The sequence below is a fragment of the Raphanus sativus genome, chromosome 3 (assembly GCF_000801105.2).
Source record: "Raphanus sativus cultivar WK10039 chromosome 3, ASM80110v3, whole genome shotgun sequence".
Classification (NCBI taxonomy): Eukaryota; Viridiplantae; Streptophyta; class Magnoliopsida; order Brassicales; family Brassicaceae; genus Raphanus; species Raphanus sativus.
Window position 1 is genome coordinate 1,155,980 of NC_079513.1, and position 21,356 is coordinate 1,177,335.

General features: G+C 35.4%; 2 protein-coding genes and 2 long non-coding RNA genes across 5 annotated transcripts; 3 read left to right on the forward strand and 1 right to left on the reverse strand.

The window, feature by feature from the left end:
- The first annotated feature begins 285 nt into the window (after positions 1-285).
- Positions 286-4,368, forward strand: LOC108845709 (lysine-specific demethylase JMJ27). Of its 2 annotated transcripts, none has more exons than XM_018618873.2 (13): positions 286-523; positions 648-824; positions 915-1,057; positions 1,134-1,236; positions 1,317-1,449; positions 1,520-1,583; positions 1,886-2,492; positions 2,565-2,894; positions 2,972-3,457; positions 3,542-3,614; positions 3,700-3,785; positions 3,867-3,986; positions 4,121-4,368. In XM_018618873.2, the coding sequence occupies exons 1-13, from the start codon at positions 332-334 to the stop codon at positions 4,217-4,219; spliced, it is 2,613 nt and encodes an 870-aa protein (XP_018474375.2). In that variant the 5' UTR covers positions 286-331; the 3' UTR covers positions 4,220-4,368. The 2 variants fall into 2 exon arrangements, with proteins under 2 accessions (XP_018474375.2, XP_018474376.2); XM_018618874.2 differs by having other exon boundaries at positions 1,320-1,449.
- Positions 4,369-4,774: 406 nt separating this feature from the next.
- Positions 4,775-14,125, forward strand: LOC108845708 (lysine-specific demethylase JMJ27). The gene is made up of 13 exons (XM_018618872.2): positions 4,775-5,523; positions 5,608-5,750; positions 5,818-5,917; positions 6,004-6,133; positions 6,208-6,271; positions 11,228-11,861; positions 11,955-12,302; positions 12,384-12,618; positions 12,693-13,180; positions 13,256-13,328; positions 13,405-13,490; positions 13,598-13,717; positions 13,800-14,125. Exons 1-13 carry the CDS (start codon positions 4,960-4,962, stop codon positions 13,878-13,880), a joined length of 3,066 nt encoding a protein of 1,021 aa, XP_018474374.1. The 5' UTR covers positions 4,775-4,959; the 3' UTR covers positions 13,881-14,125.
- Positions 14,126-15,904: 1,779 nt separating this feature from the next.
- On the forward strand, positions 15,905-16,915 carry LOC108845725 (uncharacterized). The gene is made up of 2 exons (XR_008943768.1): positions 15,905-16,042; positions 16,270-16,915. It is a non-coding gene; the product is annotated as an uncharacterized LOC108845725 (long non-coding RNA).
- Positions 16,916-17,020: 105 nt separating this feature from the next.
- On the reverse strand, positions 17,021-18,848 carry LOC108845726 (uncharacterized). The gene is made up of 3 exons (XR_008943766.1): positions 18,737-18,848; positions 17,797-18,344; positions 17,021-17,683 (listed from the first exon to the last, which is right to left on the reverse strand). It is a non-coding gene; the product is annotated as an uncharacterized LOC108845726 (long non-coding RNA).
- Between the last annotated feature and the right edge of the window lie 2,508 nt (positions 18,849-21,356).

Genomic DNA, 21,356 nt, shown 5'->3' on the forward strand with positions numbered 1-21,356 from the left:
AATTAAAATATAATATGTATACATTTTATAATTTCTATTATTTCAATTTAAAAATTTTATTGGATATTTTTACTATAATTTTATTTGTTTTGTTTTAAAAGAATTTTTTTTTACCCAACCGCAACCGCAAGTGTTAGTTGGAACCAGTTTTTGATTTTAAAAGGTTCATAGCGATTTAAAGCGATTTGTAGTGTTTTCCCGCTACAAACCGCAAAAACTGCGTTTGCGGTTGATGCGGGAAAACCAGTCAACCCCTTAATAGAATACAGAAACGCTGACGTCTGATGTTCGAGAGTTGAGACAGGGCGACAGTGAGAGTGAGAGAGAGAGTATGGAGAAAACGGAGGAGAATCGAATTAGGTCAGATGATTCCGACGAGTCAGACCCGAGATATTTCAAGAAACGTAATACGGGGAAGAAAGACAACGATGGGGTGAGCCTAGGATCTCCGAGTTCTAGGGCAAGAGGAAGAGGAAGAGGAAGAGGAAGGGGAAGAGGGAGGGTGATGTCTACGCTCGACAAGGTTTTTTTTTATTCTTATGAATTGCTGTGAACAAGCTTGAATCATCTCTGCGAATGTTGTATTTTTGGAAATGTTTGTTTTGGATTTTGAGAAGAAGAAATGTAACACTTGTGTTCTTGTGCAGGATAATAACAACTCTGAAGATGCTGTGAGCATAGAATCTCCGAGTTCTGAAGGCCAGGGACGAGCAAGAGGGAGAGGGAGAGGGAGAGGAAGAGGAAACAAATCTGACGGTGGAGAGGACTCGAAGCCATCTACTGAAAGACGAGGGAGCGTGAGATTAATGTCTACGCCCAACAAGGTTTTTTTATTTTATTTTATTGAATTTACTTCTATTTTTGGAAGTCCTGTTTTTTGAATTTTGAAAAGAGGATATGTTTTGCTTTTGCAGGATGATAACAACTCTGATGAAGGAACGAAAAAGTATGTGGGTATGACTTGTCATCATTGTAAGAACTTAACGGATAAGGCTGATCTTGTCTTCTGTTCTAAATGTATCAAGAAGCGCTATTGCTGTGACTGCATCAAGAAATGGTAAAAGTATTTCACTTGTTCAACACTAGAACGATTGAAGTCATGTGAATCTTGAATTCTCTAATTATATATATAGGTATCCTGAGAGAACCTCTGAGGAAGTTAGAGATGCATGTCCTTTCTGTTTGGGGAATTGCAATTGCAAAGCTTGTTTGCGTCTACCTTTGCTTCTCATCAAGGTAAAGAGGTTCAACCAGTTGGATTTGTTTGCGTCAAATGAATATTTCCTTCATTTGGATTGTATCTGAATGAATCTCAGCAGAGACCAAGTGAAAAGGACGCTAATGTCAAGCTCAACCAGTTGCAGTACCTATTACTTAAACTTCTTCCACTTCTTAGGGATGTTTCTATAGAGCAGAACCGTGAACTAGAGATTGAAACATCTATTAGAGGTATGTTTTCTTCACTTGTTTTTGCTCTCCTCTCATTTTTGCCACTCACGAACCTGTTGTATTCTTCTAGGACTCCCTGTGACTGAATCTGATATTACTAGGAACGGAGCTGGCATAAATGAGCGCATATGCTGGTAAATTTCAAACACTATTGAGTTTTTTCATACTGTTTCTTGTATCCACTGCAAATAAGCAACAGGAATAGAGACTCTTCTGTAGCTATTATCACCGATCTATCTAGTTAATATATCAATGGAACAATAAAGAAACCCTATTTGCCTGGAAGAATGATTATGGTGTTTCTGTTGGTGTAAGTGGCTGATGAGATTATGATCTTATTAAGTCATTTTATTTCTGTGTTTCTAATGGTGCATGTACGTCAGTGATCTCTCTATTCCCTTTTTTTGCTTACAATCTTTTCACACTTGTATGGCAGTGACCTCTGCCGCACATCTATTTCCAATTTCCACAGAAGCTGTCCGAAATGTTCATGCGATGTATGTCTTTCGTGCTGCAAGGAACTAAGAGAGGGATTCTGTGATCAAGGTATCTCTAGTTGGAAGCTCAATTCAGACGGTAGCATTCCATGTCCTCCAAAAGAGTGTGTTGGTTGTTGTGGTATGTCAACACTGGAGTTGAGACGCTCATGGGAATGTGGTTGGATTGAAAAACTGATAACGGATGCAGAGGAAGTTACTATGCAGTTTAGGCCACCAGATGTGGATATTACTCATGAATGTTCCTCATGCACTGCAAAATCTGATTCCATCATCACAAGGCAGGCGGCGTTTAGGAAGAATGGTCATGATAACTTCTTATTCTCCCCAAATGCTGTTGATTTGGCTGAAGAAGATATTGCTCATTTTCAGTTGCATTGGATGAAGGCGGAACCTGTGATAGTCAGAAATGTTCTCGAGAAAGGGTCTGGACTAAGTTGGGAGCCAATGGTTATGTGGAGAGCTTGCAGGGAAATTAATCCAAAAGTTCAATGCAAGGGAGGTGCGAACAGCGTGAAAGCTTTGGATTGCTTGGACTGGTGTGAGGTCAGTCAACTCCATTCTCTGTCTTTTACAATATTTTGAAAAGTATACTTATCACCATCCCTTCGCTTGTAGGTTGACATAAATATTCATCAGTTTTTTCAAGGCTACTTGAAAGGCCGCCAGGATCGCAGTGGTATGCCAGTAATGTTGAAATTAAAAGATTGGCCTCCATCAACTCTATTTGAAGAGAGGCTTCCAAGGCATAACGCTGAGTTTATTTCTGCGTTACCTTTCTTTGATTACACTGACCCAAAGTCAGGTATCTTGAATCTTGCAACAAGGCTTCCACAAGAATCCTTGAAACCAGATCTTGGGCCCAAGACATACATTGCCTACGGTTTCCCTGAAGAGCTTGATAGAGGAGATTCTGTGGCAAAACTACATTGTGATATTTTTGACGTGGTAAGTGTGCAGTGTGCCATGAGTTATAAACGTAAACCAATGATTTGTACTTTCTAACTGAAACTGACTTGTGTTAGGTTAATGTGCTGACACACACAACTGAAGTGGATATACCTCCCTGGCAATACAAACTTGTAAAAAAAGCACAGTTGCGTAAACAACACGTTGGTCAACAACAGACAGAAAAAAGGTCACTGAAAGAAGTAGAGAATGGGGAAGCTTTAAAGGAATGCGATGCTCTTGAGGTTGAAGAAAGTTTGAAGACAGAGAGATTATCTCCCCAGTACCAAAGTGAGGATGGACTAATGATGCCAACGCTTCCTTCAACTCCCCCGTGGGATAAAGAGGAAAGCCCTCCACAACCTAATGTGGGTACAAGTGGGGAGTCCATACAAGAACATAAACTGGATGCTCCAAAAGAAACTAATGGCAATGCCAGTGAGAGTTCAAATGGTGGTGCTGTGTGGGACATCTTTCGAAGAGAGGATGTTCCAAAACTTGCTGAGTATTTGAAAAGACACAAGCATGAGTTTCATCATCTCTACAACGAACCTGTGGAATCTGTAAGTATCATCACCGACATCACTCTTGTAAATGATTAGTATCTGAGAGAAATCTGGAATTTATGCTTCTGTTTAATTTTTCAGGTTATCCACCCAATTCATGACCAGAGTATGTTCTTGAATGAAAGCCAGAAGAAACAGTTGAAGAAAGAGTTCGGTAAGATTCTTGTTAGGATTGACAAGCTGACTTGTTTTCTTTGCTACGGAGAAAAGTCGATATAAGTTTTTATTTTCATATGCAGATATTGAGCCATGGACATTTGTACAACACCTAGGTGAAGCTGTTTTCATCCCTGCAGGTTGTCCCCACCAAGTGAGAAATATACAGGTAAGCAACCAGTCTTTTGTTGCGACATCTCATGGTTTATGGCTCAAGTGTTAGGGATCTTAAGTATGAAACTGTTTACAGTCTTGCATAAAGGTGGCACTAGATTTTGTTGCTCCTGAGAGTGTAGAAGAATGCCTTAGGCTAACACAAGAGATCCGGAGACTCCCAAAAGACCACAGATACAGCGAAAATAGATTAGAGGTACTTCAATATCTCACACTGTCTGTTCTGAACGTCAATGTTTTATTTTATTTCTGAAGGTCAATGTTGAAGGTAGAAGAAAGAGGTCTAGTTTCAGCTAATGTTAACATATATGTCTTGTCAATGCATTGTAGATTAAGAAAATGGTGATGCATGCAGCGAGTTCAGCCATAAGAGAAGCACAAGATCTAAAAATGCAAAACTCCAGGACGCAGCAGTGGCCTTTGAAATAAAGACGCCAAGTAGTGTATTCATACTATATCTCTAAAAGCTTGGCATTTGTGTTTTTTTTTTTCACGGCTTCTCCAGTAACATAACTAACAAATATCAGCAAACCAACAGCTTCCATACCTAACAAAATGGCTTCAAATCAAGTTTACTGCTTAGATAGTGCAACAAGAACCGAAACACTTGCTAGATCATGGAACCTCTGGTCGTGAGACTCAATGTCATTAACGTAAAAGAAAACAAATGATATAAGGCCTAGTTTTGAAGCCCAATATGAATGGGCCAAATTAAGCATATGCTTAAGGGCAATTCGCATTTTTGCGTCTCTCTCAATCAGAAGACGCCCATAGAAAATGTCATTAATTGTTTATTTATTAAAGCTTGGTAACCGGTGGTAGTTTTGTTTCTTTATATTGACCTAAAACATAAATGCAAGTTAAACTGAAGTTTGGTCGGAATAAGAAACATATTTATAGAAATATTACTAGTATGATTTTATGGAAGGTTTCTGTGGCTTATAAAATTTTCATAGATTCTAGCACCGGGAAATAAATCTGCATTTCATTAATAAAAGAGAGAGAAAAAGTAGGTAAGAATTAGGGAAAAGAAACGAACTCCGAGGATCCATTCGATGGTTCCTATAATAAGACATTGACCAGCCACGTCACTAACTTAACATAAGTAACGCCGCCGTCTGATGTTCCAAAGCTGAGACAGACAAGGGCGATAGATACATAGAGAGAGAATGGAGAAAAGCAAAGAAGGAGAGAGTATGGAAGAAGAAAGAAAAGAGAAGCGAATTAGATCAGACGAAGACAGATCTGATAAGGAACGTAAGACGAGGAGGAATGATAAGGATGCCGTAAGCCTAGGAAGTTCTGAGAACCGAGGGAGAGGGAGAGGAAGAGGAAGAAAACCTAACGGTGAAGATGATTCTAAGAGAAGTCGATCAGAAGATGACTCGGACCTGAGATCTGAGAAGCGACGTAACAGGGGGAAGAAAGATAAGGATGTCGCGAGCATTGGATCTCCGAGTTCTGATAGCCAAGCAAGAGGAAGAGGGAGAGGAAGAGGGAGACCGAGAAAATCTGAGGGCGGAGAGCGAATTCGATCAGACGACTCAGATAGGCTGAAAGACGTTAGATCTGAAGATGCTGTGAGTATAGAATCTCCGAGTTCTGAGAGCCATGGAAGAGGAAGAGGGAGAGGAAGAAGAAGAGGAAGAGGAAACGAATCTGACGGTGGAGAGGACTCGAAGCCATCTACTGAAAGAAGAGGGAGCGTGAGATTAATGTCTACGCCCAACAAGGTTCTTTGTTTACTTCTATTTTTGGAAGTCTTGTTTTTTTGAATTTTGAAAAGAGGATATGTAACACTGTTTTTGCTTTTGCAGGATACTAACAACTCTGATGATGGAACGAAAAAGTATGTGGGTTTGACTTGTCATCAGTGTAAGAACTTAACCGATAAGGTTGATCTTGTCTTCTGTTCTAAATGTATCAAGAAGCGCTATTGCTATGACTGCATCAACAGATGGTAATAATACTATTTTCGCTTTCTCATATTATAATGAGTGCTTATAATCAGTGTTTATTATATATAGGTATCCAGAGAGAACGCCTGAGGAAGTTAGAGATGCATGTCCTTTCTGTCTCGGTAATTGCAATTGTAGAGCTTGTTTGCGTCAGCCTTTGCTTCTCAAGGTAAAGTGGATTTTTTCTTAGATTTCATTTGTCTGCATCTTTTGAGATGAAATCTCTCCTTCATTTTGATGGTTTCTGAATCTCAGCAACCAAGTGAGAAGGACGCGAGTGTCAAGCTCAAGCAGTTGCAGTACCTATTAGTTAAAGCTCTTCCTGTTCTTAAAGATGTTTATGCAGAACAGAGCCGTGAACTGGAGGTTGAAGCAGTAGTTAGAGGTATGTTCACTTGTTTTTTTTGCTCTCCTCTGTGTTTGCCACTCACGTGAACCTAACCTGTTTTATCCTTCTAGGACTCCCTGTGACAGAATCTGATATTACTTGGTCCGAACTTCATCCAAGTGAACGCATATACTGGTAAGTTTTCAAAAACTTCTTGTTTGTTCTTTTTTGCTTGCTTGATAATGATATTTCTTCTTGGGGAGGGAACACGTTTCCATACTGTTTCTTGTGTGCTTTGCAAATAGGCATTAGGGAGAGAGAGAGAAGGATTGTAGTGGTAAAATAATTAAGGTTGTTTGTTTGGTTAGGTGATTGATGATCGTATTAAGTAGTTTCAGTATAATTTAAATACGCTTCACATTGTGAAAGCTTGGAGTTGCTCGGATACTTTCGGGTATCTTGGGGGTTAGTCTGTTATGTCCCCACTTTGCTCGAGTGAAAAATTAAGGAAGTTATGGGCTGATTGTCAACGCTTATACTAAATGATACACTGTATCAAATGGTATCAGAGCATCTTCCTCAGACACGCGACGTCGGGTTGGTGATGAGGGAAAGAGAGATGAATACAATGGGAGTCTCAAAGATTGTAGCCGCTATGATTATCCTTTACCGATCTCTAGGATGCCTCTGTTTAAAGAGGCAATACTATTACATCCCACATCACTCAAGTGAGAAATTAATTCCATACAGTCTTATTGGTCCCCACTTACGAGCTAGCTTTTGGGTGGATTTGGTTATGGGCATCGTGGACACTTTTATACTAAATGATACATATTGGTTGGGCTGTAACAAAGGTCGTACATCCAAAAATCGTACAAACTAAATTTTGGAGTTTACAGTTAACAGTCCAACCAATTATCCACATTGTATCATATGGTATCAGAGCAGGAACTAGAGATGAGTATAATGGGAATCTCAAAGATAGAAGCCGCGGCGATTATCCTTCACTGGCGTCGAGGATGTTGCTGTTTAAAGAGGCAGCATTATTAAGTCCCACATCGCTCAATTGACAAATTAATCTAAGTCCATATATAGTCTCATTGGTCGCCAACTTCCAAGCTAACCTTTTGTTGGGTTCTACATTTGAACTTAATATGGACTTGGTTATGAACTGATTTGTGGAGCATCTATATACTAAATGGACTTGGTTATGAACTGATAGTGGAGCATCTATATACTAAATGGACTTCGTTATGAACTGACCGGTTAAAATATGAACATGATCTATTGATAAATGTTATATTCAACTATGTATTTTATTTATTTAAAAGATTATTCTATAAAATTAAATTAATATTAAATACAAATATTATCATAAGAAAATTCAAATATAAAAATTAAAATTTTCAAAAAAAAGTTGAGCAAAAAATATATCTGTTTTTCTACCCATTGAAAGGGTAGATCAGAATCTAGTAGTTTAATTAAATCTCAAGCTATTTTTAGCGTTAATTGATTATGATATATATTATGAGAAATGTTGCATAAGATGATATTATTGCTAGCAATTTTAGTTGGGTTATGAAGTTTCATGATTAGTTGCATCACTTTGAATCATCCTATAAATCCATTTTTGACAGAGTTTACTTGTGCTCACTGATTAGAAATTTGGCAATCATCATAGGAACATTTAAAACGAATAGGAAAGTGAGGAATAAATAAAATTATAGAAACAATGAAGAATGATCATTCATTAATAAATTTAGTGAAGAACAAATTTAATCTATGGCTCCAAGTAGCGAATCCAGACTGATTTTTAAGTGGGTGTACACAGTGTAAATTTTCCAGTGACAATATATGATATAATAAATTAAGCTGAGAAACACACTATTTTTTGAAAATATTATGGGTGCATGTGTACCCCTTCTCTCCTTACTAGTTTCGCCCTTGGCTCCAACTGGTGACTTTTTAGAGAACAAAATGAATGAATATGAAAACAATATATAGAAATAAAATAGTAGGAATGATAAAGAATGTTTGTTCCTTTTCAAATTTGATAAGGAATATTTTGTTCCTTTCCAAATTTAATAAGGGCAGCTTGTTCATTTTCAAAATGAATGAATATGAAAGCAAAAATAAAAAGTAGGAATGAGAAGAAATGCTTGTTCTTTTCAAATTTGACAAGAAATATTTGTTCTATAATTCTCTAAAAAAATGAGGAATAAAAAGAAAAAGATGGCCGACGGCGGAGAGAGAAAGTGAGAGAGAGAAAGTAAATCGCGGTGGCTTCTTTTCTAGCCGACGGCGGTGAGTTCCTATAGACACGCCGTCGGTTGGGATTTATTGTCGAGAGTTTGAGAGTCTTCATGGTCCGTTTTCCTTTTGTATCCGGCGGTGCACCATATCTCTTCGGTGGCCGTTCGGCTTTATCTTCCGTCGTCGCCCCTGTTCCGATAAAGGGGGACGGTCGGCTTAGGTTCCCACGTCGCTAGATCTTTTAGTCGATGGCGGTTTTGTTTACTTTCTGTGGTTTTGTTTTTCTTTCGGTTTGTAGATCTACGTGTGTTTGATGGGTCAGATTGGATGAGACTTCGATTCTTGTTGTCGATTGTAGCTCTCCGACGATTTAGAGGAGCAGATAAAGAAGTTTTTAAGGTAGAAGTTGGATTTGTAGTCGGAAGAGAATAGAAGCTTTCCGATGGTGGTGGTTCACGTGAAGCTTTTTTTTGGTGGTTGTAATGAATTGTGGTGGCTGAGATCTCGTTTCTGTGATTGCATCTCTCCGTTTAAGATAACACCTGAGAGGAAGAAGTTTGCGGTGAAGACGGTGTGGAGCGGTTGTATGCCGGTGAGTTCCGCTGAATCGTCTTTTGTTTATCCGGTGGTGGCTCGAGTGGAGCATGGTGAAAGGGACTCGGAGGAGTGAGCTTGCGGCGGCTGTACGCAGCAGTTCCTAGGGTTTTCCTTGTTGGATTTCGGGCCTGTTTGTTTAGTTTGGGTTTGTTTGCCTTTTTAAGCTTTGGGCTTTTTCGAATGTAACTTGTTGGGCTTGGCCCGTTGTTTCTAATAAAACATTGATGGAAAAAAAAATATTCATTACAAATGGTGATATATTCTAGGAATAATAAAAAAATCATTGTCCTTTTTGGTCACCGTTAAAGCCTATATTTTTCTATAATAAAAAAATGAGAAGAAACTGAATGGTGATATATTTTAGGAATAACAAGAAATTCAATGTTTCTTTTCATTCATTAGTCACCATTAAAATCTATTTTTTTATAAAAAATGAATAAGAAGAAACAAAAAGGAAAAAATATTTTTTATAAATTTTAAAAAAAATTAGAAATATTTAGGAATACATTGTTCTTTTTTCATTCCTTGGTCACTATTTATACTTTAGTTAAACCAGTGAACCAAATGGACTTTAACAATCCAAGATAAATTGGATAGAACTTTTTGACCATTTAGTCATAAACTTCTTTTTTTTTTTACAACAAAGAGACTAAACTATCGTCTATGCTTGTCTTATCCAAAGAACCAGACCGGAGGCATATAATCGACATAGAACATAGCATAAGGAGAACTCATAACACCTCGTGACAGCTTGTCTGCCATTAGATTACGTGTCCTCGGAATATGTCAAATCTTGAAGGTAGAAAAAAAAAGTCTTACTGCGCTGGAATTTCTCCAAGTGTGTAGCAAAAGCTGGACATTCTCTAGATGATGACACCATCTTCACCAGTTCAGAACAGTCTGTTGCGAATACTACTTCTGAAAAATTGAGAGTCTTCATGCATTCTATAACCCATATTAAAGCTTCACATTCAATATGCAAAACATATAAACTTCTCCAGAGATTCATTGCACCCATCATCTTCTCAGTTAACCGTTCATTCCGCAGAACCACCTTTGTCCTGAGTCATAAATTTTCCATTCTCATGATTTTTCATCACTTTAATCTTTGATTGGTATAGTAGTCAAGCTAATAACAAAACAGTAATAATATGTTGTGGAAGTTGTATACTATCGTTAAATGTAATTAAAAATATGATTGGTAGAGTATTAAAAGATTTATGTAAAGAAATATTCAAAATTATAAAAATATTCCTTAAAACAGTTTTTCCTTTAAAACTGAACATCCTTTTGTCTTTTGTTGACATATTGTGTTTTGATACCTGAAATTCATTTTGTTTTTGGATATTTACATTAGTGTACACAAATAGAGGTTGGATTGAAAAACAAAGATATCTAATAAATATTTAATACAAAATTTGGATATTTTGGTTATATCTGAAACTATTCAAACTCGAAGCTTGCCGAAAAATCTAGGTATGGGCATTTTTGATTTAATTAGAGGTTCGGTTTGGTTTATTTTGATCAAAGAAAACTTTAACTTAATTACCCCAAATTTATTTGGTTTCAATTAGGTTTGGTTTGTGTCTGGTCTGTCTTTTGTTTGATTTAGTTTTATTTGTGTTTGTTCAGTTTCAATTGAATTGATTTTTTTTTAGTTTTGTTCTAGTTCAATTACAAAAAAAATATTATTTATAAAAACATAAACAAATCATCATTTGAAACTAAATCACTATTTTTTTCAAATTTAAACGTAAAGGCAAATCACAACAAAATATATAGAAGATGTAATCCAATAACTTTATATTATTATCTCCAAACCTTACATAAATATCATAAATAATTTTTGGTTTTGATGTTAATGTATAAGATTTATATTTTTTATTTTATTTTTTGTTTAATATATTCGTTTAGAAGCAAAATGTATAAACTTATGTTTACTTGTTTAAGTTAAAAGGTTAAATATATTTAAATCTTAATATTATTATTATATTTAATTAATCTAATTAAAAAACACTTCAGTTTTCCGGTTTAAAGCCAAACCAAATCCACCAAATAGTTTAGCATCTACTTTGGTTAAATGATAAATTTTACGGATTTGAGTTGGTTAATTTGCTGCAAAGCTTTGAGTTTCAGGTGTCTTTAGGTTTGCTACTCATTAGCTTTCTTATAAAGGATCAAGTCATCTATAAAAAACACGTTTTGTTATCTGTTTCTTTGAATTGCATATCTCGTTGATTTTCTTACATATTACTCTGAGGTACCTTGTTTGCTTACAATCTCCTCTCTCTTGTACGACAGTGATCTCTGCAGAACATCCATTGCCAATTTTCACAGAAGCTGTCTGAACCCAGATTGTTCATCCGACATATGCCTTTCTTGCTGCAAGGAACTTAGAGAGAGTTCACACGATGAGAAGACAGATGTGGAGAACAATATCTCTGACTCTGACTGGAAGCTAAATCCTGACGGTAGCATCCCATGCCCTCCAAAAGAGCGTGGTGGTTGTGGTACTTCAACACTAGAGTTGAAACGGTTGTGGGAATGTGATTGGGTCGGTAAACTGATAACAAATGCAGAGGAAGTTACTCTGCAGTTTCAGCCACCAGATGTGGATATTGCTCATGAATGTTCCTCATGTACTGAACACTCTGATTCCTTCATCAGGAGGCAGGCGGCGTTTAGGAAGAACGGCCATGATAACTTTTTGTACTGCCCAAATGCCGTTGATCTGGCTGAAGACGATATTGCTCATTTTCAGTCGCATTGGATGAGGGCAGAACCTGTGATAGTCAGAAATGTTCTCGACAAGACACCTGGACTAAGTTGGGATCCGATGGTTATGTGGAGGGCTTGTAGGGAAATGGATCCAAAAGCTAAATGCAAAGAAGAGGCAAAAAGCGTGAAAGCTTTGGATTGCTTGGACTGGTGTGAGGTCAGTCAAACTGAATATATGTGTTTTATAGTATTAATACCTTTTGCATTTTCTAAGAGGTGTGTAAGCTCATTACCATTCCTTGTCTTTTAGGTTGACATAAATATTCATCAGTTTTTTCAAGGCTACTTGAAAGGCCGTCATGATTGCAGTCGTAAATCAGATCGCACTGGTATGCCAGTAATGTTGAAGTTAAAAGATTGGCCTCCATCAACTCTATTTGAAGAGCGCCTTCCAAGGCATAACGCTGAGTTTATTTCTGCGTTACCTTTCTTTGATTACACTGACCCCAAGTCAGGTATCTTGAATCTGGCTACAAGACTTCCTGAAGGATCCTTGAAGCCAGATCTTGGACCCAAGACATACATTGCCTACGGTTTCCCTGAAGAGCTTAATGGAGGAGATTCTGTGACAAAACTACATTGTGATATGTCAGACGCGGTAAGTGTGCACCACTTCTTTCTCAATTATTCAGACATAAACCAGTGATCTTTACTTAATAATTTGGTGGATTTGTGTTAGGTCAATGTGCTGACACACACAACTGAAGTGGATATACCTCCTTGGCAATACAAACTTGTAAAAAAAGCAAAGTCGCGTAAACAACACGTTGGTCAACAGACGGAAGCCAGTGAATGTGAAAACAAGTCAGTGAAAGAAGTAGAGAATGAGGACAAGGCAGGTAACGAGGAACCATCAAATAGTAGTTCTAGACCGTCCAGCTCACAAGAAGATAATAAGATGTTTGTTTCAAAAGGTATTTGAAAGAAGTTCCCCTCCCATGTTTATGTATTATTCTTTTAAATGCATTACTGAACGCTTAAATTTCAGGTGAATGTATTAAAACTGAAAGAGCTGATCCTATGGAAGAGTCAGGTCTAGTTTCTGAGAAGAATGTAACGCCGATGAACGAACCAATTACTGGTTTGAAGACAGAGAGATTATCTCCAACGAACCAAAGTGAAGATGATCCCACGGTGGAGAACGGACTGAAGATGCCAACAGCTCTTTTAACTGACCCGTGGGATACAAATAGTAGTCTCCCACAGCCTGTGGAATCCATAAAAGAGGAGAAACTGGATTCTCCGAAAGAAACTGAAGGCAATGTCATTCAGAGTTTGGATGGTAGTACAAGTGCGGAGTCTATGCAAGAGCAGACACTTGATGCTCCAAAAGAAACTAATGGCATTGCCAAAGAGAGTTCAAATGGTGGTGCTGTGTGGGACATCTTTCGAAGAGAGGATGTTCCAAAACTTATCGAGTATTTGAATAGACACAAGCATGAGTTTCGTCATTTCTTTAACGAACCTGTGGAATCTGTACGTATCATCACACTTGTAAATGATTAATGTGTGAGAGAAATCTGGAATTTATGCTTTTTGTTTAATTTTCAGGTTACTCACCCAATTCATGACCAGACACTGTTCTTGACTGAAAGGCAAAAGAAGCAGCTGAAAGAGGAGTTCGGTAAAGACTATTGTTTGGATGTTATCTTCTTTGCTATAGTGAAAAGTCGATAATAAGTTTTATTTCATATGCACAGATATAGAGCCATGGACATTTGTGCAACATCTCGGTGAAGCTGTTTTCATTCCTGCAGGTTGTCCTCACCAAGTGAGGAATATACAGGTAAGCATCCAGTTGAAACCTTCCTCTCTTTTGTTTCAATCTCTCATGTTTATGAATCAAGAAACTTAAAAGTGTTAGTGGTCCTAAAATTGAAACTTTTTACACAGTCTTGCATAAAGGTGGCACTTGATTTTGTTGCTCCTGAAAGCGTAGAGGAATGCCTTAGGCTAACACAGGAGTTCCGGAGGCTACCAAAAGACCACAGATCCAATGAGGATAAACTAGAGGTATCTTTAACTATTTTCATTACATAATGTGGTTTATGATCAGCTCTCCGTGTACTTATCTTCTCAATGCATTTGGATGTAGCTTAAGAAAATAGTGCTGCATGCTGCCAGCTCAGCCATAGTAGAAGCACAAGATCTAATGCAAAAGTCCATGACTGAATAATGCTAACAAAAGACTCCTAATAAGGACATGAAGCTCTTCATTGTAGGAGACTTGGTTTGTTCCCAAAGATTAAAATCAGGAGAAAGCCCTCTGTTTACTTTGTCAGGGAACAAACTCCCATGTAACATTATTTGTATCAGTATAACTATTCCGTGGCATTTATTTATGTAACATTATTGTATCAGTAAAACTAATCTGTGGCATTTTACTTCTGTAATGTTAAGAACAAAGATCCTTCCCTCTTATTTTAATGCAGTTGTAGCCCGTTGAAGCTTAAAGCTGATATTAAATAATTTCCAACCCTTTTCTAAATTTATTATTGTAACAATAACTTTTAGAGATAAATTTATTTTAACCACTTCTATTTATTATTATAGAATAGAGACTGTTATTTTTCGAAAATAAATATTAGTGTTATATTTTTATTCCACAATTAAAAATGGTTATTTAAAAAATGTAATTTTAACGTCTTATTAATTATACGTTAAACTGATAAGAAATATTATATAGACGAAACCGATAAGAAATATTATATAGACAATTATAAAGCCTATAATTTTACCACCGTATGAGAATATACGTCTGACTGCGTTACTCCGAATCATCCTATAAGATCCATGTTTGATGATACGTTTTGCACCATGCTGAAGATCTTTTATAACTTTTTCTCTATAATTTATATAATTTGCGTTTTCTGGATTTGAACTCCATACCTTCTTGTATAGAATTATTAATAAACCCTTAGTCAAATCGCTGGGTTAAAAAGGCTTCCACACAACAAAAAAAACATTAGAATCAACATATTTTGTTTACTAAAATAAAAATAAAAAAATACATTGAAAATGGTTTTACAATGCAAGTTGTGTCAAATAGTATACCAACAGACAAAGAACTTCAAACGGGCAAGTAAGATAATTTCATAGACACGTTTGGTGTGGACTCTTGAGGATTTAAAGATCATGAGAAGGATTGTTTTAACTAAATTTACATATAAGTGTTGAATCGTTTATATTTTGTATATTTGGATATTTGATAAAACAATTAAGAGTCTTTTGATCATCAAAACACAATATCTTTATTCCTCTATCCAAAACTCCAAAAAATATTCAATATTAATTATACATATAATATTGTGCAACTCTAAGAGATATTATAGCTTCTTATTAGTTATATAGATACAAATGCAAGCCCACAAATAAGATTTTTCAATACCTGCTCTTCTACGGGATTTAGTGTAGCGTAAACGTACACAAACAATAAATCTAATAATTTGTTTCCAAAATAAAATTTTCCTTCTTCCATTCAGAATTTTTTTTTTTCATATTTTAAATTTCAAAACATTATTTTAATATATTTATACAAATCTATAATTAAATATATATGATGAATTTGTTTATATGATATCGAATATTGGTTAAACAATAGTCAATAGATGGTTTAACACACCCAAAATCATGATTTAGTCAATTTAAGTACAAATAAAAACCAAATATTTCAAATATATTATTTAGTATAAAAACTAAAAATAGAAAATTAATATCAGTGCGGTCAGGCGGATGAAAGTCTAGTTAAAATTTAAACCAACAAGGAATGTTTCATCTTCATTACACTCTCTTAAAGTTTTATCATTGCCTTTATTGTAACATAGTTTCTGACATTATATGTCTTCATTCAGAACGGTACATATATTTATTACGAGCTAACAAAGACTTAAGGATCAAATAATATAAAACATAATCATCAAACTGACCAATTACGTTTACAAGGTGACTGATCACATCACAAGTACATATATTAGAGAGATTTACGGATTGGGTCACTTTATGAGTTTGAATAACAGTTTAAGTCACAATGGGCTACACAGACACTTATGGACTGGCTAAATACATTTCTGCCCCTAATTTAACTAACTAGATGATTCTCGTTTGTGTATCTCTTTACAGGGTATTTTGGTTTTGAAATTCAAAATTTGATTTTTATTTTGTTTCTTTATTTGGTCTAGTGAACGCGTCGGTGTCTTTTCATCTCTTTTTTTATTTTCTGTTCGTCGTAGACCGTTTCAGTAAAAAGCGTTTGAGAGAGTTTGAGTTTTCGTGTTCGACGGCCCGTGATACTAGAAATGACGACAAGGCGCAGACGCTCTGGGAAAGAGCAAGTTGTTGGTGAGTCTCTGTTCCCTCTTTCTAATCTCAGATTTAGTTTGATTGTTTAATTCCGTTTTGGAATTAGAGCGAGTAGTGAGCTTATTTTTAACTGAACTTGCCTCGATTGCACATGAGCAAAATCATGGTGATGGTCCCAACGAGAGATTGCCGAAAAGGCTATTTGCGATGAAATTTTTCATTTTCCTCTCTCTAATCCATCTTATTTGCTTATGTTTTTGAAACAGAGAAATAGAGAATCAACTATGCTTTTTCCTCTTTCTCCCATTTTCCTTTGAGGTTAGCTTATCTTCTCCTATGGATCTCTATATATATTTTAGTATGGATCTCTTTGTGTATACTAGATGTTTCACAGGATGGTTTCATTGAGATTCATCCCCTCTGTAAAAGTATATTTTGCCTCTTTGCTTTCTCCTGTTTAGTAGTTCATTTGAATCATAAGTGTTTAACATAGACTATGATGTGTAGCTAAATATATTGTTACTGAAGTTATTACTTTTGTTGTTGTGTCTCCCTGTTTACATCGTTTGTTGTTGTGTCTCCATATATCGAGCAATCTCAAGGAGATGTAGGTGCTTTACTTGGCTGCGTTGACGTTTGAGAATGCAGCGAGGATGGCTAACGGAACAAAGGGGACAGACAGACCCAAACATAGTGGTGATGCTTATAGGGAACAAGTGAGATTTGGGTCACTTGTTACAAAAACAGAAGAACGTAAATCAGTCGTTGAGTTTATGGACGCATCAGCTCTAGATGCAATCCATTGTTTTTTTTTTTGAATTTTCCTGATGCAAGGAACATATGACCAACGTGTACAACAAAACTAGAATCCATGTGTACACTTCTTTCATGTTCATCATTTTGATAAGACAACTTGTGCATCTATTAGTATCCATATGTACATCTATTTCATATACATCCTTTTGATGAGACTTATCGTACATCCATTTTTGTTTTGTTTTGAGTTTTTCTTAATGCAAGAAACATGACCCATTTGTACAATAAAAAGTAGTATCCATGTGTACTCTTATTCTATGTACAGCGTGTTTTTTATGAGACTACTTGTACACTCATTCTTTTAAACTTTCCTAATGCAAGAAACATATGACCTGTGTACAACAAATTTTTTTATCCATGTGTACACTTCTTTCATCTTTCAAAACATTACACAATGCATTATCAAAGATTACAAAACTGAAGGAGAACCCGATGCATTCCCGAGAAGGAAAATATGAAAGACGAGATTGGATTCTTTCTTGTCTTCTCTTCTTTGTAATATCGTTATGTGTCTTTGCGTTGTGTGCTCCAAAGCTGTTTCCATAGTCAACAAAACAATTTACAACAGGTCAAAAATAGAGATGTAATGAAGTAGATATCAGATCAAAACTTTATCTTCAAAACCATCAAACATAAAGACGAATGATTGTACACATGTACAAGAGTGCTACTTGGTGTACACATGTACAAAGTGTATGTTGATGAAAGAAGGAGAATCTATGTACAGATGCCGGAATCCAAAACCGAAACCAACATCGGAGAATCTATGTGGATGAAAGAAGGAGGGCAGATGCCGGAATCAATGCCTGAGAATCTGCATCGACGGATGCGTTCATGGCGGCACGAATGGATGCCGGAGCAGGTCTGGCAGAGATAAATGATTTAAGGCAACCTCTCTCAAATTTTTTAAAAAGGTGTCTTGGATTATAGGGATTAAACAAAAAAGCTTTATCTACCAGGTTTAAAGGGAAACAAACCTTGTGAGTGGATGATTAACAGAGATTTGGTGTTGTGAAAATGATGAACGGCCACGGTGAAACGAGGTGAGGGAGAAGTGAAAAAGACGCCGGTGAGTTGAGGACAGAGGTTAAAACCGTTAATTAATCTCGACCGTCAATTATGAAAGATCAAAGTGAGATCTGACGGTTTGTATTAGTGGAAGAGTGTTGTTTTGTCCAGATCTGGGTAAGCCTCTCTTAGCCGTCCGTCTAATTGAGAGATCAATGGCAGAAAATGAGACTCGTCCAATCTAATTATTTAGTTAGAATGAGTTATGATTGAAAGTCAACTGGAGTTGTATCTTTCCCCTCTTTGTGACGAGGCTTTATGAAAAAGTGCTCTTGTATAAACAAGTGACTTCTATGATATTCATAACTAATAAAGTGATCTAGAAGGTAAATTTTTCCATATATTATACACCCTTCTTATGGGCCACCTCCTCGGCGTGATCTTGAAGGGGGTGTATAGTAACGAGGGGGAGGGGGACGGGAAGGAGAAGGAATTGGGCGAGACTGTGAAATTCTTCCTGTACAATAAGCACAAAATGTTTCATTAGTTTCTTACAAAATGCCACAACTAGATAGAAATAATACGTCTGATCTCATCTGGCTTTAAAAAATACAAACATTTGACATCTTACAAATCATGTACAACACAAATACGGTATTTTCTATTTTTTATATTCAACAGTCAGAAACAAAGTTCTTGTGGTTTTAACAGCGAGATACAATAATTTTAAGTAACTGAATTTCTCGGGTGGCCAAAATAGAATATAATGGTAAATATATGATAAAATAACTTTAAAAATATTAATGTGCACAAAAACCTTCAAAGGCTTGCTGGCTGCTGCTTGCATAAACATAAATAATAGAAGAACTGAAAAGGAAAAATGTGAAATAGGTGCAAGCAAATACTAACGTGGAATTCGTATAGCTTCCGTAAGACAAACTTGAGAGGAGACAAATAATAGCAGAAGAATCAAAGAGAGAACCAGAGAAACTAAACGTGATGACCTTGTAGCCATTATGGTCCAATTTGTCACACTGCCATTACGAAAGACCATGTCAATATATATAGAAAGTAAATATAGGGGTGGGCATTTCGGTTTAATTTCGGGTTCGGTTTGGGTTCGGTTCGGTTTGGGTAATTTGGGTTTTATAAAACTCAAACCAATTAAAACCAAAGTAGCTTTGGTTTGGGTTCGGTTTGGGTTTAATTCGGTTCGGTTCAGTTCGGTTTGGTTTAGATTTAGTTCGGTTTACATTATTATAGTCTAGTTTGGTTCGGTATAGTTAGGGTTGGTTATAAAGTATGAAGGCATCAGTTTTATACTTTTATTAAAAAATAATCAACTCATAAACGATAGAGTGAGAATATAAAAACTTATGCTACATAATTTTATATATAATAGTATTATTTGAATCGTATTTGAATCGTATTTATGTATTTATGCTACATAGTTTTACAATATGTTAATACATATATATATCATATATATTTTTACTATATATATATATTGGATTATCGGTTTGGTTCGGTTTGGTTCGGTTTTACCCCAAACCAAACCATTCGGATTGAGTAAAACATGAACCAATTGGGTTACATAAAGAGCATGGTTTGGTTTGGTTCGGTTTAACTTTGGTTTGGTTGGTTCGGTTCGGTTCGGTTTGGGTTTTTTGCCTACCCCTAAGTAAATAAATCATTATTAGAAAGTATTCGTTTTTTTAAAAAAAAAAGTTTCCACAAAGACTTTTCTTCTTTCTAAACAAATATTTTTCTTTGGAAAACTTTATATACGCCTATTTGATATTTACTAATTCTAAATTAACATGAATCTATTGATTGGTTGGATTTTAGCTGTAAAAAATTTACTGTAGAATTTAGACTGTATAATTTTTTAATGTAGATGTATCTAATGTTACTGTATAAATTAAATAAAAATGATGAAAATAAAATATATTTTTACAGCAATATTTTGAAAAAGAAATAGTTTCCTACAACCATATTCTTTGCTTTAGAAAATAAGGGTTTTACAACCATTTTTTATTTTATTGATTTTACTTTTAAAGCTATTTAAATCACGATTGGTAACTTAAGTGATTGTAAATAAAAATTAAAGATACTGTCACTAGTTACAATCCAACCAATAACTTCTATATGATATTAAAATATAGGTTCACATTTGTTTTGTGGAAATGATTGCAAAAAGAACTCGAACCAAATTACTCCTCAATAATGTTTCGGGAATATCTTAATATTTGAAATCTCTTAACACACTATCGGAAGGTCATGTGGTTACATGATGATATTTTACAGTCATGCATTATAGAGTACTTCTAAGAGCATCTCTAATGTAAATTACCATTTTTTCAAAATAAGGTAAAATAAATATGGAGAAAAATGCTTTAACCTAATTTTATTTCTTACTCTATAATGGAATGATAAACAAGAAAAAAGATTATTTCATAATTTATAGAATAAACTTCATTATAGAGTAAAAATGGAGTAGGATTGAAACATCTTCTACTTGATATTCACTTATGGAAAAAATGGAGTAGAATGAAAATGCTTAACAATGGTTTTAGTCAAAGTATCTTAACATTAAAAAACTAAACCAAACAGATGGTTTTAGTCAAAGTATCTTAACATTAAAAAACTAAACCAAACAGATAAAGTAGAAAAGAGAGAGAACTAGTTCTATGCACCCATACTTCTTCTCTTGACTTTCTAGAACTCTTTCTTTTAGTTGTCTTTTTTTTTATGATTGGTTTGTTTTGTTAAATAAAAATATTAATTCTTTAGTTTTTAATTTTTTTTTGGAGGGTTTGACCCTTGAGTTGCTTTTAGGGCATCTCCATTGGAGGTTCAAACCTCAGGCTTTCACAGTTTTCAAAAAAAACAAACATTAAAATAATTGTGGGGCCCATTAAAATTATAAACCTGTCTCGCGAAGTTCATCTGTATGAATCTGTATCTTAACTATTCTGCAGACCCCACAACACGTGGCGACCCGCAGTTGGTTCGATAATTTTCTTTTTCTTTTTTTTTTTAGAAAAAAAAGTCGAACAGTAAAAAAAAAATAATAATAATAAAATTTTTTTTGGTGAACCTCTCTATGAGGTTCACAGATGGAGATGCTCTTAGATCATATCGTTGACTCTTCAAATAGACCTCCTCCATATTTAAAAACATAAAATCTAGGCCAGTTAGAACCGAACTAACAGACCTTGGTAAGATAATTTTTTTTGGAAAAGCTGAAATAAATGTCGAAGACATTATTATCATAGACCTAAATGATGATATATCCAGGAGTTATTAACCCAGAAATATCATCATGACTGCCATTCAACTAGTACAGTATTGATGAATAGCCGTATGAAGAAATATTCTTAGAAAAAAACACAACTTTTGAATAAAAGGAATATTTGTTAACATGTATTCTCAAAACCTAAATTACGAATGGTATCATTCATAGAGAAACTTTTAGGAGTGTATCTTTTTGGGAACCTACATTTTAGAAACTCCATTCAAAATAATA

What these genes read in the sequence shown, in the direction of transcription:
- LOC108845708 (XM_018618872.2), top strand. Translation starts at nt 4,960, where the DNA reads ATGGAGAAAAGCAAAGAAGGAGAGAGTATGGAAGAAGAAAGAAAAGAG. An exon ending in TAATGTCTACGCCCAACAAG is followed by an intron (nt 5,524 to 5,607) that starts GTTCTTTGTTTA and finishes TTGCTTTTGCAG; the next exon opens with GATACTAACAACTCTGATGA. An exon ending in GTCAGCCTTTGCTTCTCAAG is followed by an intron (nt 5,918 to 6,003) that starts GTAAAGTGGATT and finishes TCTGAATCTCAG; the next exon opens with CAACCAAGTGAGAAGGACGC.
- LOC108845709 (XM_018618873.2), top strand. Translation starts at nt 332, where the DNA reads ATGGAGAAAACGGAGGAGAATCGAATTAGGTCAGATGATTCCGACGAG. An exon ending in ATAAATGAGCGCATATGCTG is followed by an intron (nt 1,584 to 1,885) that starts GTAAATTTCAAA and finishes CTTGTATGGCAG; the next exon opens with TGACCTCTGCCGCACATCTA. An exon ending in ATTGTGATATTTTTGACGTG is followed by an intron (nt 2,895 to 2,971) that starts GTAAGTGTGCAG and finishes GACTTGTGTTAG; the next exon opens with GTTAATGTGCTGACACACAC.